Source organism: Neoarius graeffei, chromosome 19 (genome assembly GCF_027579695.1).
Source record: "Neoarius graeffei isolate fNeoGra1 chromosome 19, fNeoGra1.pri, whole genome shotgun sequence".
In the NCBI taxonomy this organism is placed as follows: domain Eukaryota; kingdom Metazoa; phylum Chordata; class Actinopteri; order Siluriformes; family Ariidae; genus Neoarius; species Neoarius graeffei.
The window spans coordinates 42,946,470-42,966,653 of NC_083587.1; the positions used below are offsets into that span (position 1 = coordinate 42,946,470).

The 20,184-nt window shown below is 43.2% G+C and overlaps 1 protein-coding gene across 1 annotated transcript in view; it reads left to right on the forward strand.

Annotated features, from left to right (window-relative positions):
• txndc5 (thioredoxin domain containing 5) overlaps positions 1-19,954 on the forward strand; it is a 46,009-nt gene extending 26,055 nt beyond the window's left edge. The window contains exons 7-10 of the mRNA XM_060900099.1: positions 2,496-2,645; positions 3,203-3,285; positions 10,410-10,539; positions 18,755-19,954. Of these exons, the coding sequence (XP_060756082.1) occupies positions 2,496-2,645; positions 3,203-3,285; positions 10,410-10,539; positions 18,755-18,877 (486 nt within the window). The 3' untranslated portion in view covers positions 18,878-19,954. The remainder of the gene's footprint in view (positions 1-2,495; positions 2,646-3,202; positions 3,286-10,409; positions 10,540-18,754) is intronic.
• The last annotated feature ends 230 nt before the right edge of the window (positions 19,955-20,184 follow it).

Genomic DNA, 20,184 nt, shown 5'->3' on the forward strand with positions numbered 1-20,184 from the left:
TAAAAATGAATTGAGTGGTTGTAATGGCTGCAAAAAGTGCGGGGTACAGAGGGCACAAGTACGGGAAGTGCAGGGGACATGTCCCCCGCGTACCCCGCGTCCGCTACGCCCATGCTTGTAGGATAGAACAGTGTAACACAAAACAACATACTTCATCTTATATAAACACAAGCAGGTTACCTGGCATTGCCTAGGTTTTGCAAAATTCTGGGCTGCCCCCTGACTTGCATGTCAAATTTGGTGAAGATCTGTCGAGAAATGGTGATGTTAACCCAAGACAAACAAAAATCCAAACATCCACCACCCAGGGGCCCATTGGGGACCCCCTGGGGCCCAAATATGGAATTTCTGAGTTCTGCCAAATTGTGGCCGTCTCCTGTACCGACGTGCCAAGTTTAGTGAAGATCTGTCTAGAGTTGTTTAAATGTAATGTGAAAGACATTGAGGGAGGGGGGTGGGTGGATGTTTGGTTGGTTGGTATAAACCTGTATTAAGTCCATTTTGATAAGTCGGTAACTAAGGAAAAATACAGACTAAGAAAAAGTGAAGAATACTTATTTGACTTTATTTTTCAAGGAAAAAAGTGGAGAATATTTTTCCAAGCCCTGTACAGTAAACTTTGTCTGCAGTTGGCTGTCTAAGGACAAAAAATGATGGCAGTGCAGATGCAATGTTGTTGGTGTTGGCTAGTATGCAAATATGCAAGCATACCATCATCACTATCACTTTGTCATTGCAAGATGAAATAAGGAGTGGCTGCAAGGAAATGTACGCTAATCCAAAAAAGGTGGAAATGTATTTAATATGTATTTTGCAAAAGTCAGTGTTGAGGTCATCCCCTGATCATATACTGTGACTTGATATGAAACTGACACTGTAGCACCCCGTAGTCTATAGATAGTTTTCACTGACGTCACGGCATTCCAGGGAACGCCCTCCAGCCGCCATCTTGTGCGGCAAACAAAACGGACCATTGCCATTACCGGCTATGTTATCTCGGACGAATTTATGAAGTTATATAGTCAGTTTTCTAAAATAAAGATCAATGTCGGCAAAATCAAGCAAACAGAAGTACTCGTATATAGATACATTAGATGACATCTCACGACAACGGTATGCAGCCAAACTGGCCTTGATTGGGGGAATTGACCCCTACGAAGTGGACAAAGATGCATTTTCAAGTGACTATGCAGGGCTGCCAAAGCCTGAAACTTCCAAAGCCTGCTCCAAAGCCTGAAACTGACTTCATCAAACTTTAAAGACTGTCTGATATATACAACTTTATATATTCACAGCGCGCCTTTTGGCGGATGCCGCCTTTTTCATGGCTGAATCGCGCAGATCCGATTTTTTTTTTAGGGGGGGCGTTGGAGTGTCTGATTATAATTTCAAAGTAAATTCTGTATTAAAATTACTAAACAAGAAGTATAAGGATGAGAAAAAAAAACAGTTTAAATCGGAAAGCTGCGCACATTTGCGCAGTCCTGCACACCGCTCGGGCTGCGCAAATGTGCGCAGCTTTCCGATTTAAACTGTTTTTTTCCTCATCCTTATACTTCCTGTTTCATGGACTGTAACGGATTTGCTTATTTAGTAATTTTAATACAGAATTTACTTTGAAATTATAATCAGACACTCCAACGCCCCCCCTAAAAAAAAAAAATCGGATCTGCGCGATTCAGGCGGCATCCGCCAAAAGGCGCACTGTTTGCATCCCAAACACAAATCAAATCATACAGAATAGACCTAAAATGTGTTTCAAAAATGACCCTTGCGTGAGTGAAGTGACAAGTTTCAAATAGAAATGTGACAAACGAGCGATATTAAGTGTACATTACAATGTAAATGTACACTCAGCGGTTCCAGTTAGGCATTCTCCAGAGATTGTTCACATGATGTTTTGGTTTCCAAAAACAAACTTAAACACAATTGATTATTTATTTAAACAACTTACCACTTATAAAATGATCGGAGCAGACTTTGCTGTGTTTGGAAGGCTGATAATCCTTGCGGTTGATTCTCGCAAGCCATAGATTTCTCCTTTGTATGCTGAGTTTCTTTGTTTGCTCGCCCTCGTGCTCCCGTACAGTGGGAATTCCATAAAAGCTCCGCTTGACTTCATCATCTGACCTATTACGACAGCCGTGAATACAACAGGTGTGCACCATTGCTAGCTTTAAATAGCCTGCTTGGTTTCTTTTGAAGACTTTGTACTCGCGCGTTACAATGTGTGCTCAGTGACCCGTACGGTAAGCTTGACCCGCAAGATGGCCGCCACTAGGGAATCCCCGACTCTGTGACGTCATGTGAAAACTATCTATAGGCATAGAGCGAAGAATTGTTTGTTTTTAATTTATAAATGGACATCTTGGTGCTGAAAATTTGTTCATCTGTCTCTTCCATAGAAATTCTAAACCAGTTTATACTGAACTTTGTATTCCGCTTATTGCATCACCAACGTAAAATTGACCTTCACCTGATTTGTTTGTTTGCAGATAGATCAGTACAGGGGAAAACGTGATCTGGAGTCCTTTAAAGAATTTGTGGATAATCACTTGGCAGCTGCCTCTTTAAAAGATGAGGCTGCTGCCGAGGATGCAAAAAGCAATGAAGTGCTACAGAACACGGATTCTGTTAAAGAGGAGGTAAGACATGGATGTGAAAGGATTTCTAATAGTGGAATTAAAGTGTTTATTACAACTCGTATAAGTAAGTCCAACTTCCGCATATTACTGAAAATCTAGAGGTCCCTTGTGTTTATTAATTATTGTAAAAATCTTAGGAGCTATGTCCGTCCGTCCCCCCCCCCCCCCCCGGTGCTTTTTCTGCAGCTCAACTAGTTTTGCTTCATGCCCCCAATCCCAACATCATGCCGATGAAAATTCATAATTGTATGGAGTTTTCGGTTTTATCGGTCAGTGGAGCTAACCAAGTATGATAACCAAAATGCACTTTCTGAAAACTGTAGTATTCACTTCTGTAGGTCACTTTGAGTTGGACATCTTAGCCCTTGTACAATTTTTTTAGTTCATAGCTCATTTAAACCACATTCGTGCAAACCTAGGAAAAGATTGTTTGATTGATCATCACCAACTTAATGATTCACCGCTACAGCATATTCAGGCTACAAAAACTGAAGGACCCAATGATTGCTGCTGATGGTTATTGTTGTCTTTTGTTTGTTTTATTCTTGTCTCTTTAGTCCACGGTCAAAATCCTCACTGAAAGCAACTTTGACGAGTCTATTGCTAAAGGAATTGCCTTCATCAAGTTTTATGCTCCATGGTAAGTGCTTCTCAATGGCTAATTTGACCAGTTAGCAGTTTACTTTGACAGCCAGGTGATATTCTTTAAACAATGCAACTGTTGAAAGCAGCCATTTCTGCTATCATAGATGCTCAAGGAAACTTTGTTCAGTTTGAAAAGTGAAGTGGTTAAGCTTTTGTTGTTTCTTTACCCCTTGATGTTCTGACGGCCTGTGGGTGGGCCGTCGAGACCGTGCGTGGGGTGTCGGAAAAAGTACACACATCTTTTAAAGGTCATAGGCAGTGGTCGGAGGTGAAACGACAGAATATCAACTTTGTTGTCGAGAAGAACGACCCAAAAAGCGAATTCAGTCTTCCTAGTGTCTAATTTGCACCCTAAAATTGAATAAAATGGATAAAATATACTGTTTTGCCCAATTTCCGAAGGTTTGTTTACATCTCACTTATGTGCACTTTCACCGCCAGGGGACCGTCATCGTGACATCATTTAAGCCAAACAGACTGGGAGCAGCTCTGTGTTTACCTGCGAACCGAGCACACGTGTACGGACTTTGGTCGTGAGAGGTTGTGTAAAATGTCTGAAAGTGATAGCGATTTTGAAGGAGGAATTCTCCAAATTAAATATCGAGAGGTGAAACCATATCTGTATGAACCTATGGCCATTGCGAAGCAATCGGTGAATGTGGCTCACTGGTTTGACCGTGCAGCCTCGGAATCGGACAGCGACTCGGCCGACTCTGATCACGGTGACGCCGGACCTCAACAAGACTCGTGCCCAAACGATTTATCCTGGTAATTATGATAAATTCTTACTTTTGTTGTAATACTAAATAAGAGCCCTTTTGAAGAATAATTAAACCGCCCTCCCTAGTGGATATTGAGGTATTTCACTCACGTGACCAAGTCATGTGACGCTGCCATTTTGGACGGCACGGCTCGAATCAGTTTGAATGCGAGGAAGGCGACAAACGAAAAACATAAAAGAAAAAGGAGCGAGATGCAGAAAACACCTTCACTATCCAGCGACGTAGGGCATTTACAGGGCGAGCAGAGGGAGAGGTATTTGCAAAAATTGAGGTTAGCAGGCTTAGAGAACGACGTTTACCTGCTTCCACCAGGATTGTTCACTGACGTACGGAAGTACACGAAGCCCTCGTCTTTACCTGACTTCGGCCCACATGATCTGTATACCTATGTCGTTAAAAACCCATCGCCATACACAGGTATTGATCTGAAAGCGTATACGAGTTTGGATGCCTACAAATATTTTGTGTCAGGCTGGGTAACATGCCTACATCAGCGGGTCGTCCCTGGAGCCGGTGGTCGCCATCTGATTACAGCTAAGGTTTGTTCACATTTTCATTTACTTTCGGTCCTCAGGATAAACAAAATGTTATTAAATGTCATTGAAATAACTTCTTAGTCTGTTGAGACATGGCCCGTTATAAATTTGCTGTTACCAGGCAATGACCAAGAACTGTATTATTAGGGTCGGTGTAGTTGTAGCAGTGTATTAGCAACTAGCTGTTAGCACTAGCTAATGTCAACAACAGTAACTAGTATGTTACTGTAGCAATGTTTACGTTCAGTCATTTGGATGACTGTTAAAACCTTTCAGTCTCAAGTTTTTCCTTTACTGGATTTACTAGTTTACTGAGCTAGCGCGCTCGGGCAAGCTGGGAGCCATCGCGCGCTCTCCGGCCGAGCCGGGAGCCATCGCGCGCTCTCCGGCCGAGCCGGGAGCCATCGCGCGCTCGGCGGCCGAGCCGGGAGCCATCGCGCGCTCGGCGGCCGAGCCGGGAGCCATCGCGCGCTCGGCGGCCGAGCCGGGAGCCATCGCGCGCTAGCTCAGTAAACTAGTAAATCCAGTAAAGGAAAAACTTGAGACTGAAAGGTTTTAACAGTCATCCAAATGACTGAACGTAAATATTGCTACAGTAACATACTAGCTACTGTTGTTGACATTAGCTAGCTTGCCGTCCAAAATGGTGGACACCGGGGCGTCACGTGAGCCTGTGACGTCAGGTGAAATACCTCAATAGCTAACGATTACTTGACAGTGCGCCGGTAGGCCACATTAGCCTGCCATCCGCGGCATTATACTATTTATAGCCTACTCTGAGTGAGGAAATATCCCTTTGTCTCATTTCCACAATGATTGTGCAGGATCCCTCAGGATTCTTTTTTTTTTTTTGATATTCTCTTGGGCTTCTTCACCCCCACTGGACAGGACAGTGCAGAGACAGGACAGGAAATGATTGGGAGAGAGAGACGGGGAGGGACCGGGAAACGACCCCGGGTCGGAACCGAACCCAGGTCCCCGGACCCATGGCACGGCACCCCAGCCACCCGAGCCACGACGCCCCCCCCCCCCTCAGGATTCTTGACTTGTCATTTGCAAGGAAAAGTAAAAATGTTTACCTCCAATCTTCTCATTTTTGCTTGAGCGTTGCTGGTCCGTTTCTTCTTTGACTGCTTGATTTTGTTTCACGCGCACAATCCACTCTCTCCGCCTCGCCTCCTCTTCCAGAAAAAAACAACCCTCTGGCTTTACGCACATAATCTACTCTCTCCGCCTCGTCTCCTCTTTCAGAAAAAGCCAATCCACTCGCTCCGCCTGTTCTCCTTTTTCGGAAAAAGCCAACCCTCTCGCTCCGCTTCTTCTCCTGTTCCAGAAAAAGCCAATCCACTCTCTCTGCCTCTTCTCCCCTCACGGTAAAAGGTAAAAACTTCTTCCTGAACCGGTCCCGTTGTTACAGTTCACTGCACAACAATAAGGCATGGTTTTTCTTTGGAAATTCCCGAACACACGTCTGCACTCAAGCCGAACGGCAATGTAAGTAAACGGAAGTGGACTCGACTCAATCGGTCTGTTTGTCTTAAATGACGTAACACGCCGAGTGGTCACGAAAATAGCCGAACAGAAATTCGCCGCGATCCGCGCTAACTTATTTTAATTATTACAACCCCAATTCCACAAAAGTTGGGACAAAGTACAAATTGTAAATAAAAACGGAATGCAATGATGTGGAAGTTTCAAAATTGCATATTTTATTCAGAATAGAACATAGATGACATATCAAATGTTTAAACTGAGAAAATGTATCATTTAAAGAGAAAAATTAGGTGATTTTAAATTTCATGACAAATCTCAAAGTTGGGACAAGGCCATGTTTACCACTGTGAGACATCCCCTTTTCTCTTTACAACAGTCTGTAAACGTCTGGGGACTGAGGAGACAAGTTGCTCAAGTTTAGGGATAGGAATGTTAACCCATTCTTGTCTAATGTAGGATTCTAGTTGCTCAACTGTCTTAGGTATTTTTTGTCGTATCTTCCGTTTTATGATGCGCCAAATGTTTTCTATGGGTGAAAGATCTGGACTGCAGGCTGGCCAGTTCAGTACCCGGACCCTTCTTCTACGCAGCCATGATGCTGTAATTGATGCAGTATGTGGTTTGGCATTGTCATGTTGGAAAATGCAAGGCCTTTCCCTGAAAGAGACGTCGTCTGGATGGGAGCATATGTTGCTCTAGAACCTGGATATACCTTTCAGCATTGATGGTGTCTTTCCAGATGTGTAAGCTGCCCATGCCACACGCACTAATGCAACCCCATACCATCAGAGATGCAGGCTTCTGAACTGAGCGGTGATAACAACTTGGATCGTCCTTCTCCTCTTTAGTCCGAATGACACGGCATCCCTGATTTCCATAAAGAACTTCAAATTTTGATTCGTCTGACCACAGAACAGTTTTCCACTTTGCCACAGTCCATTTTAAATGAGCCTTGGCCCAGAGAAGACGTCTGCACTTCTGGATCATGTTTAGATCTGGCTTCTTCTTTGAACTATAGAGTTTTAGCTGGCAACGGCGGATGGCACGGTGAATTGTGTTCACAGATAATGTTCTCTGGAAATATTCCTGAGCCCATTTTGTGATTTCCAATACAGAAGCATGCCTGTATGTGATGCAGTGCCGTCTAAGGGCCCGAAGATCACAGGCACCCAGTATGGTTTTCCGGCCTTGACCCTTACGCACAGAGATTCTTCCAGATTCTCTGAATCTTTTGATGATATTATGCACTGTAGATGATGATATGTTCAAACTTTTCAATTTTACACTGTCGAACTCCTTTCTGATATTGCTCCACTATTTGTCAGCGCAGAATTGGGGGGATTGGTGATCCTCTTCCCATCTTTACTTCTGAGAGCCGCTGCCACTCCAAGATGCTCTTTTTATACCCAGTCATGTTAATGACCTATTGCCAATTGGCCTAATGAGTTGCAATTTGGTCCTCCAGCTGTTCCTTTTTTGTACCTTTAACTTTTCCAGCCTCTTATTGCCCCTGTCCCAACTTTTTTGAGATGTGTTGCTGTCATGAAATTTCAAATGAGCCAATATTTGGCATGAAATTTCAAAATGTCTCACTTTCGACATTTGATATGTTGTCTATGTTCTATTGTGAATACAATATCAGTTTTTGAGATTTGTAAATTATTGCATTCCGTTTTATTTACAATTTGTACTTTGTCCCAACTTTTTTGGAATCGGGGTTGTACTTATTAACAATGCTTCTTGGGACCAGAAGAAAATTACAGAGGTTTTTTTTTTTTTAACATATAAAGTTTCAAATGTGCATAAAATTAAAACCGTTGCCTATGACCTTTTAAGTAGGTACTCGTGCAACGTATCTTCAGAAAGCCAAGGTTCTTGTGATATGGTTGATGCAAACCATTTCAAAATACAATCACAACAGGTACACGCAACACCTCTGTCACATGACCAACCAGCAAACAATAACGAAATTCAGGTAACTCGCCTGTGAGTCTTGTAGTAATCCACCGATCGATACTGTTCTGATTAAAAACAGTTTTGTTACATTGGGAAAGGTCAGGGCACTTGCTGTGATGGGCAACCGGCATTTTTTTGGGGGGGGTTATTTGACTTTAAGCTAACTCCACTGACAGAACAAAGCTTGAAAGAGAAGTTTTTTTCCATTTATATGGGTATTTTACAGAGTGTCAAAGCTGAATTAAAATTGAGCATTTTTTTCCCTTAAAAAAACTGTAAATGTTGCCTGGTGTTTACTAGTATGTTTGGTTGATGCATTGCATTTTATAATTATACTGACATTGCTTTGATGTAATGATTGATTAGTCAGTGTCCGCTAGCTAGCAGATGGTAGCTCAGTCAGTCATGACTCAAAGCTCTAAATCCAGTACGTTCATGCAAGTTACATGATTACAATTTAGCATTTTACATATTAATTAGTTAATAATGCTGCAGCTGCTATTTTGTTTTAGCGTGTGATAAAGTTGCACTTCAGTTGTCAGTTGAAGCAGATCCATGATCAGTATCGACGATTGCAGCCTCTGACTTCAAAGTCTCTCTAAAAAGTTGTGTTTTGTGCACTCACAACTAAATTGCTGCGAATGAAATAAAAATCATTAAACAAATTATTCGGGAGAAAACACGCTGCTAATGTAATATTAAAGATGTCAACAGTGATGTCTAAATTCTTAATTTTTCATATATCTGTTTGTAAAACTCCAATCTTGGTGAAATAAACTGTAAAAGAAATATAATGAATTGGTACACTGGATAGTGGTAGCTGCTACATAATGTGTACATATACTGTAATATGCAATTATTTTTCAGTTAAAACAGGTACTTACGTATACAGTTGAAATAGCATAACTTGTATTACACCAGTTTTGATGCTTTGTTTTGTTTTTTTCGTTTCCATTTCCGGTTGAGAGTACGTCGTGTGCGTTCTGGCTACCGCTTCTCACCAGAGCTTTTTTTTATTTTGTTTTTATTTTCTTTCTTTTTCTATTTTCATTTTATTTATTTATTTATTTATTTTTCTGTGTTTGTGTAGTTTGATGTTTGTTTGAGTGTTTTGTCCGCCGGTTGTGGTGTAGCTCCAGACCCAGTTTTGGGCGTCGGTTCCCTCCAGGCCTTGGTTCGCTGAGGGCGATGCCTGTGCTCCCAGCTGTGGACTGCAGTGAGCTCATTGCTCATTTTACATCGTGGTTGTCCAGCACTCTGTGCTTTAATGCTTGGCCTGATGTTCTGAGCGATGTTGCTCGGTGGTGTCGCGGCGGCTGTGCAGGCGGGTTGAACATACCAGCGCTCTGCATGGCGGTGCTTCCGTGCTTGCTTTGTGGATCCATGGCGTGGTGTTCGAGTGATGTTGCTGACGGCGTCACGGCGGCGGTGCTGGAGATGTGGGACTCGCTTTCGTGCGCCTTTTGGTGGGACTGTGACTGCTACACCACGGGAATTACATCCTGACCCCTACTTGGTGGACTTTTTTTACTTTTTATCTTTTTTATTTTTTATTATTTTATTTTTTATTTTTTTCCCTGGGCGGTACAGTGGTGTAGTGGTTAGCACTGTCGCCTCACAGCAAGAAGGTCCGGGTTCGAGCCCCGTGGCCGGCGAGGGCCTTTCTGTGTGGAGTTTGCATGTTCTCCCCGTGTCCGCGTGGGTTTCCTCCGGGTGCTCCGGTTTCCCCCACAGTCCAAAGACATGCAGGTTAGGTTAACTGGTGACTCTAAATTGACCGTAGGTGTGAATGTGAGTGTGAATGGTTGTCTGTGGCTATGTGTCAGCCCTGTGATGACCTGGCGACTTGTCCAGGGTGTACCCCGCCTTTCGCCCGTAGTCAGCTGGGATAGGCTCCAGCTTGCCTGCGACCCTGTAGAACAGGATAAAGTGGCTACAGATAATGAGATGAATGAGATGAGATTTTTTCCCTTGTCTATAATTGTAAAGCGTCCTTGGGTTTCTTGAAAGGCGCGATATAAATTTTTTTATTATTATTATTTATGATAAATCAGTCAGAATGGAACACTCGTACTATTTGCCTTCACACCTTTCAGCTGTGTTCATATATAAACTAAAATGCATAGGTAGCATTTTTCAGTAATGTCTTGGATACTATCGTATAACATGTCTTTGTGTACAAGCACAAGTTGATTACCATATAACCCTGTACACATGGAGTTTCTACCTTAGACAAGTAATTCATGAAAAGAAATTCTAGGACTACCTACTCTTTAGGGTTGGCAGGTGTCCGTTATAAAGGCAGTGCCTCATACCCAGAATGCCACTGTTCATTGTGTGTTATGTTAAAGGTGTGGCCACTGCAAGAACCTGGCTCCTGTTTGGGAGGACCTGTCTAAGAAGGACTTTCCTGGCCTGACTGATGTCAAGATTGCAAAAGTGGACTGCACTGTTGAGAGAACACTCTGCAACAGGTTTTCAGTGAGTCACATACTGTTGTTCCTATAATTAAGGTGGTGTTTGTGGGTTGTTGGTTTTTTTTGAGTAGTTAGATTTATTTAGCTCCGTCTCATTTCCACTAACGTAGATGGAGTTGCTGGATCACTAATAAGTACTAGATTTAGGTACTAAACATGGTTTACAAAAACATTGTGCACTACTTGCAGTACAATTGGCAACAGCATGGTGTACAAAATAATTGCAAACTACTCGCCACGGTGCATTTTATCATTCAGCAGAATTAATAGCATTTAGCTTCATAACCTGGGCTGTGTTGTGTCTTCCTACATTGTATGCAGGCTTTCGTCTAAACGGGGGAACAGGGGCGCTGCGCCCTCTTACTCTCGGCGTGCGCCCCCTTACCGACTCCGTGAAAACATCCCAGCAACACTACGTGACAATGTGTCTGATCATCAAATACGTTATAATTGCTCCAAAAATATTCCAATCATAGTAGATACACCGCCAGACGGTGCAAAAACAATCCGAATTGGCGTTTTCCAGACCGAGGCGCCATGTTGTTTAGTTGTTTACTTGTCGCGGCTGCTCTTGCGAGATTTGACATGGGTTACATACAAGGTCAGCTGACTTGTAGAGCGAGATTTCTCGAGACTGAATGACCTTTCACCCACCAGCGCGGGAGCTTTTGACAGAAGTAGTTCGCGAGTTGTTTTTGTTGACACTTGGGCATTTAAAGATGTCATCCCGCGGCACGAAGCGGAAGAAAGCCAAAGACTGTCCGGGGCAGAAGAAGATTACTTCTTTCTTTTTCAATGTTGACAGGCAATTTGTTACAATTTCCCTCTCAGATAGCCTCAGAATGTCCCATTGTAGCATTTTTCAAAGGCTTTGCACGGCGGGGGGGGGACAACCGGCACCAAATCCCCCCCCCCGCTTCGCTCCCTCGCCATGGTGAGCGCCCTCATACTAAATTTTTCTAGAAAAAACCCTGGTATGGGTTTATCTGAAGGCAATGAGAGGCAGGTAATTTACATTCAATGAGAATCCAAGGATGAGTCTGCCACCCGTTATCAAGGTCTCCGAAGTATTTCACTCTCAGGTGAAAGAGCAAAACCTTTAACAAGATCTTGCTTTTTAGCTAGTGCGCTAATACAGGGTTAGTCAAAATTATGTTCACACTTAAATGGTAGAAACCGTTTATTCACAAAACATAGATCATATGTGCAAGATGATTTTCCAGGACGGTCTCAACCTGTTCATGTTCAACACACAAAAACCAGCGAGCAACATTGGCGTACGTCTATCGACAGGAGAAAAATAATCCATTAGTGTTAACATAATTTTGACTAATTCTGTATTATCCAGCTGGCAGACCAACATCGGTTGTTTTGCTCTTTGTTGCAATTACACAGCAGTGCTATACCTGAGTACATCATAGCTTCAAGTTAATAGCGGCATGCTAGTCAGATAAAATTAGCACACTTACTAAAATCTAAGGTTATGTAGAAGGAGAAAGGATTTATTAAACAAACACGGGTGTAAGCAGTGAGGGGGAACAGATGGAAAACAAGGCCAAAACACCGGGAATGAAAGCAAAGAAAATCTCATCTCATTATCTGTAGCCGCTTTATCCTGTTCTACAGGGTTGCAGGCGAGCTGGAGCCTATCCCAGCTGACTACGGGCGAAAGGCGGGGTACACCCTGGACAAGTCGCCAGGTCATCACAGGGCTGACACATAGACACAGACAACCATTCACACTCACATTCACACCTACGCTCAATTTATGGCCCTTTTCCACTACCCTTTTTCAGCTCACTTCAGCTCACTTCAGCCCGACACGGCTCGCATTTCGACTACCAAAAACCAGCACGACTCAGCTCGTTTCAGCCCTGCTTAGCCCCTAAAACTCGCACCGTTTTGGAGTGGGGCTGAAGCGAGCCAAACCGAGCCGAGTGAGGCTGGGGGCGTGAGCAGACACTCCCCTGTGCACTGATTGGTGAGGAGGAGTGTCCTCACATGCCCACACACGCCCCGCGAGCGCGCTGGGATCTGTAAACACCGCAAACCCGGAAGAAGGAGAATTACGAATTACGAGAATTTCTGAAGCCTTATGCGCCTCGCCTCATCTATACGCTCTTGCCAGTATCTGTTCGTGTTGTCGGTGACAACAAGCCACAGCACCAAGACCAGCAACACTAACGACTCCATGTCCTCCATGTTTGTTTACTATTCGGGTCGTGAGACTACCGCTTAAAAGATCACTGATGTCACTGTTTGCGCCACCTAACGACATCACGTGACGTCCACCCACTTTCGCTAACTCCACCCAATGTGTCCACCCACTTCCAGCCAGCACGGTTCAGCGCGGTTGTAGTCGAAATGCAACTCCAACAGCCCCACTCAGCTCGACTCAGCACGGCACGGCTCAGCCCGACTCAGCCGCGTTTGTAGTGGAAAAGCGGCAATAGAGTCACCAGTTGACCTAACCTGCATGTCTTTGGACTGTGGGGGAAACCGGAGCACCCGGAGGAAACCCACGCGGACACGGGGAGAACATGCAAACTCCGCACAGAAAGGCCCTCGCCGGCCACGGGGTTCGAACCCAGGACCTTCTTGCTGTGAGGCGACAGCGCTAACCACTACACCACCGTGCCGCCCAGCAAAGAAAATGTCAATAGCATTTTCAAATCAAAATCAATAGCATAATGAGTGCTATTAGTTCAAATATTTTTTTTTTCTATAGTCTTTATGTTGATCTCTGCATTTGCTATAGGGGAAAAACATGAATACTATTGAAAGACAGTTGCAGCTATGCATAAATGTCAGTGTGTTTGGTCAGTCAAAAATGGATTTAAATTTTCCAGAACAAAAATTGTCTCTATACATTTTTGTCTCCTGCAGTCCCTGAGCTTGTCATGGATGGATAAGTTATCAAAGTGGTAAAGGAGACTAAACTCCTTGGACTTATTTTTGATAACTGGTTGTCTTTTATTCCACGCATGAAATCCTTAAGAAGTAGATGCCTCAAAGCTCTGGATATAATAAAAGTCTTAGCAAAAGCCAACTGGGGTGCAGAGTGCAGTGTCATCCTGCACCTTTACAGAGTACTGGTTAGATCTCAACCAGTACTCAGTGGTGTAGTGGTTAGCACTGTCACCTCACAGCAGGAAGGTTCTGCGTTCGAGCCCAGTGGCTGACGGAGTCCTTACTGTGTGGAGTTTGCATGTTCTCCCTGTGTCTGCGTTGGTTTCCTCTGGGTGCTCTGGTTTCCCCCACAGTCCAAAGATATGCAGGTTAGGCTAATTGGTGGCTCTAAATTGACTAGGTGTGAACATGAGTGTGAATGGTTGTGTGTCTCTGTGTCAGCCCTGCAATGACCTGGCGACTTGTCCAGGGCAGGGCTCTACACTAACTTTTTTTTTTCAGGAGCACACGTGCTCCTAAGTTGAAAATTTTAGGAGCACAGGGGAAAAAATGGGGGCACAAGTAGGTTTTCATTTTAAAGGTTTATTGCAGCGCAAACCTTAGACACACCAACACATAAAACGCAAAATTCAATTGAGAATGAATGAATGAACGAATGAATGAACAAATGAATAACGAACAACTGAATGAATGAACAAACAGTAGCTAAACAGAGAGCAGAGCTCAGCAGGGCTAACAACATCATCAAGGACAGCTCCCACCCTGGCTCTGAGTTCTTTGACTTGCTGCCCTCAGGCAGGCGTTACAGGTGCATCAAAGCAAGGACCATCTCATCTCATCTCATTATCTCTAGCCGCTTTATCCTTCTACAGGGTCGCAGGCAAGCTGGAGCCTATCCCAGCTGACTACGGGCGAAAGGCGGGGTACACCCTGGACAAGTCGCCAGGTCATCACAGGGCTGACACATAGACACAGACAACCATTCACACTCACATTCACACCTACGCTCAATTTAGAGTCACCAGTTAACCTAACCTGCATGTCTTTGGACTGTGGGGGAAACCGGAGCACCCGGAGGAAACCCACGCGGACACGGGGAGAACATGCAAACTCCACACAGAAAGGCCCTCGCCGGCCACGGGGATCGAACCCAGGACCTTCTTGCTGTGAGGCGACAGCGCTAACCACTACACCACCGTGCCGCCCAGCAAGGACCAACAGACTCAAAAACAGTTTTTCCCACAGGCCATAACCACCTGAGGGAAGGATGGAGCGTGAGATCGACAGGCGGATCGGTGCAGCCTCCGCAATGATGCGGTCGCTTTACCGGTCCGTCGTGGTGAAGAAGGAGCTGAGCCAAAAGGCGAAGCTCTCAATTTACCGGTCGATCTACGTTCCGACTCTCACCTATGGTCATGAGCTTTGGGTAATGACAGAAAGAACAAGATCGCGGATACAAGCCGCTGAAATGAGTTTCCTTCGCAGGGTGGCTGGGTGCTCCCTTAGAGATAGGGTGAGAAGCACAGTCACTCGGGAGGAGCTCGGAGTAGAGCCGCTGCTCCTCCACATCGAGAGGAACCAGCTTAGGTGGCTCGGGCATCTTTTTCGGATGCCTCCTGGACGCCTCCCTGGGGAGGTGTTCCAGGCATGTCCCCCCGGGAGGAGGCCCCGGGGAAGACCCAGGACACGCTGGAGGGACTATGTCTCTCGGCTGGCCTGGGAACGCCTCGGTGTTCTTCCCGAGGAGCTGGCCGAGGTGTCTAGGGAAAGGGAAGTTTGAGCTTCCATGCTTAGACTGCTGCCTCCGCGACCCGGTCCCGGATAAGCGGAAGAAGACGAGACGAGACGAGGCCATAACCACCTTGAACAATTAGCCTTTTTCACATTACGTCACTTGCAGGGGAACTCGTATCCATTTTCAGCCTTTTGACTGGAAGAAGAGGTATACGGCGGCAACATATGTTCACAAAACTGTGTCATTCACAGATAAGATTGATAATAATATTGCACATTGTTGTTTATCATTACTTATTGTTAGCGACCATTCCAGTCACCTATCTGCCTTGTTTTGGAAAGGAAGTTTACTGACTTTCTATGGTTGCTACTTGTTAGCCAGCAGATTAGCATGCCGCCTCTTCTTCCATTCAAAAGGCTGAAAACGGATGTGAGGTTCTTCTGCAAGTGACATAATGTGAAAAAGGCTAATTACATGCACTGACTGCCACTTCTGGCAGGTGCAACAATGCACCAACAAGGACCTAAAAGGACAATATTCTCACACTTACCTGATACAGTGCAATACTTATTACAGTGCAACCTCACAGAGCAACTTTTTAGTTTTTCTAGCTTTTGTATATTTTATATTTATATTTCTACACTTTTACATCCATACCCAATACAATGCAATACCAAATACAGTGCAGTATCCTGAGTTTTGTAGCTGAACTGAGTTTCTATAACTAATGTGCAATTAACATCTGCAACTCAACACGCCCAGTTGTGTGTGTATGTATGTGTGTGTGTGTGTGTGTGTGTGTGTGTGTATGTATGTGTGTGTATATATATATATATATATTCTTTTTCTGCTGTGTTGTGACATGCACCATTTGTATATACTGTATATTATTTGTTTTTCTGCTGTGTTGTATGTTCCCATCTAAATGTTTGCACTGGGGTGTGTGCTTTCCATCTCATTATATAATTTTCCCGCACCTTCTCCCGTTGTTCTAGCGTTCTTCACTACACTTTCTTCCTCGTCCGTTCTTTTATTCTTGTTTCCACCATCATTGCTTTTAAAAAACGCCGTTATTCTCTGCATAGCGAATATATTTCTCAGCTCGGTCCGAACCAGCTCTCAGTTGAATGATCTGATGAATCCCTAAAAAGCACTTTTCCCACCTAATGCCACACCCACAACATACAACCGTCAGGGATGAGAATTTTCCGCCGATTGGCGGATTTCCGACTTTTTCAGACCAAAATGATCGTTTTTGAGATCGATGTAAATCCGTTGAGAATTTTTTTTTATGGGGGTATGATTAACGATCTGTGGTCACCTTATAACGCAGACATCCCAAGTCTCCCGGAAGTTCCGGGAGTCTCCTGCATATTGATAGGAGCGAGCAAGAGCGTGCGCGCGTAACATTAAGGTCTGCATCACGCATCTTAGAATGTGCGCACGCGAGGGGGTGCGTGAGGGTGACTGTGTGCAGTGTTGCCAGATACTGCTGATGTTTTCCAGCCCAAAATATGTTCAAAACCCGCCAAAATGCACTTAAAACCACCCAATCTGGCAACACTGCCTGTGTGCCTGTTCATGTAGTGCATGCCAGACAAAGAGCATCTTGATTGGGTTACTCAGCAAAATAAGCCAATCAGCTTTCAGTGTGGGCGGGCTTTTATCTCTTTTCTCGAGGACCGGAGTTTTTAGTTGTCAGTGCAGCCTACAGGATTGGCATGGCAGAGAGGGAGCGCGCGCCCCAAAAAATATATATCAATTACATGTCATATATATATGTGTGTATCTTTTATAAATGGGGTTAGCTTATCTAATGTAGCATGTTGGGGAGAATCATAGTATCATATCTATATTTCTGATGAAATTTTAAGTATGATAGCATGTATAACTCTCCTACTTATTGCTCATTTCATAGGGGGACGGAATTGCTGGGATGTGCCGTGCGGGAGCGTCTGCCCAAACTTTTTAGGCCGAGATGAACTTAGTTTTTGATTTTAAAAAATTTCCAATATGTAATGCCCATTGTACATGCCTGTTCTTTAATTCAAAATCACCATCTTGATCTTCAAATTGACCATATGGTATCTGTATTACATTACACAACATCCTGTCCAGATAAAACCTAGTTAGTACACACAACAGTTGAAAGGGAAGTGGTGAGTGATGTTGAATGTTGCCTGCTTAATATGCAAGACCTCCTGCTACCATGATAACATCAGAAGAAAGCTTAAGAGAATTATATGATAGAACTTTTTTCTGGTTTGCACTTCATTTTAAAGGATTATAGTATTCAAAGACATGAATAGCAAAAATGCAGAAATATAATACTGTAGAGCTCGTTTATATTAAAAGGTGCATTGACTTTTTGAAATCATCAAATGTGAATTGATTAAAAACAAGTCTCTTGTACCATATTAATCATTTTCACCTGAGAGTCCACCAAGAAGGGGAATTTATTTCTAAATAAATTGCAAATTTTTGCTGATAAAATTAATGGTTTTGGGGTTAAAAAAAAAATAGCCAAAAATCATTAGCCCCATGGCCCCCCCGGGCCCCGCCCTGGTTTTTTCAGACTTTTAAAATATTTTTCATTCTCATCCCTGAACCGTGGGAAAGCGGGGCAATCACAGAAAGATGGGTAGAAAACGGGAAATGTTACGGGGGATATTTATTGTGATAGTAGGCTATTGTAGCGTCAGCACAAAAGCACCAGACTCAACTTTAACTGAAAGTGTTATTCAGTAGCCTAAACTTATTCAAGCTACAGACCGAGAAGAATAAAAATGCTGAAATCTCATGTCCCGGTAAAACGCACTAGCATGGCAGAACGGCAAAAAAAATTTAACTTTTTCACTCTTCCCCCCCGGCTACCGTGGGAACCACCGCAGTGCAAGACAGAGGCAATGCACGCAACTACAAACAGGGAGCAAAGGTGCAGGCAGAACACGCACGCACGTACACAACACTGAGCACACACACTTACAACAATACAGGCCGTTACTCGTTACACTATATTAGGTAGGCTATCCAGCGCTGGATTTACATACTTTGCAGTTTAACGTTTGATGCATTTTAGAATGTTAAACTCGTCGCATCTGTGCTCAGTGCTTTCCTAAATTGTCGGCCGCAAGAAGCCCTCTCATGAATGCGCGTTTTTTTTTTTTTTAACGTCGTTCGCATGCCGAAAAATTTGCTTGCAAATGCGAGTGAAATGTGCGCACTGTAGAGCCCTGGTCCAGGGTGTACCCCGCCTCTCGCCCATAGTCAGCTGGGATAGGCTCCAGCTTGCCCACGACTCTGCAGAGGATAAGCGGTTACAGAGAATGGATGGATGGAATACTTTGGATGATGTTTTTAAGAAGGTGCTACTACAAAAGGTTCTAGAATTTGTCCCATGCATTTTTGAAGCATCTCATTTTAGTTTTTTATTTGTTTTAATGATTTATTTATAAAGTAATTATAATACTTTTTTAGAAATGCTCGTGCAGTGATTTAGCCGTAGGTGTTGACATGGCATTTAAAAAAAAAACACTCGCTCACTCACCCTTTCACTGATGTTTCATCACTGCAGGTGAACGGATACCCGACACTGCTGATATTCCGAGGAGGGCAGTTGGTTGAAGAGTATAACAGTGTACGTGACTTGGAGAGCTTGCACAGCTTTGTCATGAAGCAAGCCAGAGATGAGCTGTAGCTCTACCTCATTACTCACAAAACCTGTAGTTATACTTGACCTTGTTCTGTTTTTTTTTTTTTTCCTCCCAGCTAGGCAGCACTTATTTCCATAAATGAAAACATCTTCCTTTAGAAATATACAAGCTTTCCATTCTTGCCTATTTTTTTACGAGAGCAGTTACTATAACTTTTATTATTAAATGAAATTTGAATGTATTTGAGTTCAGCTATGTCTCTTTCAATGGATGGAAAAGGTACTTCTGACAACCACTTTTCCAGTAATGGAGATACCTCTTCTTTTTCCGTAAACTATCTGTTCAACATTGTTATAGTCTGGCATATTGGGCCAGCAGTACAGTTTGTAACTTGTAAGAAACTGTAACTTGGCTCTCAGGGAGAACTTTTTGTTTTAAATATAATGAGTTGTTCCTTCATTTTGCCTTGTTTCTTACCCTTTTCACCTCTGGTTCCTACTTTATGCTTGAAATGTGTTGACTTCTTGATACTTAAACTCCCTTTGTGTTTTATCAGGTTTCCCTGTGGGAAAACTCAAACTTTAAAACCATCTTCAGTCATCACTGACCTATATTTTCCCCAGTTAATTATCACACCCTTTTAGAGATAGTACACCGTGATTAGTACAGGAAAAACACAAGGCTTCTGGGAGTCCTGGAGAATCACTGGTGGTTTTAGGGAGATATCTGAAATTGTATTTTTTTTGCAGAAGAAGCCTTTGTCTTCATTCCTTTTAAATACTTGATTAGAAAATGTAACCTTTGATCCCAGAATTGGCATCATGATATGACACTTGCAAATCAAAATGGTAAAACGTCAATTTTATCACTACTTATAAGTTTAAAAGAGCAGTGCAATTTTGTATATGTATGATTACTCGCTCATACATGTTACTGGGTTTCTACTACCGGTACACCTGTTTCTATACCTGTAAGATAAATGAAAGAAAAACGCATCCATCTAGAAAGTGGTACGGTAAATACAGAAGCAGACCAGTATCTTTCACTACAAAATGATTTTGTACAAAACCATTTTAAAACTTGTACTACAAATGTCATTAAATTTTTTTAAAATCCAAAAACAGAGCTGTTGCATGTCTCTATAAAATGCTTCAGTGATTTAAATAACTTGGAATGCATCAATACATTTACACACAAAGTGGGCTGCAAAAATAGTCCAGATTTGTCTGATATACTCGACAAATAATATGCATATACTTCCTGTCAGTATTTTATTGCAAACTTGTGTTCTCTTACATTTGTATTTTCAAAATGAATAATTGATAGGCAAATATTTCAAAGTAAATTAAAA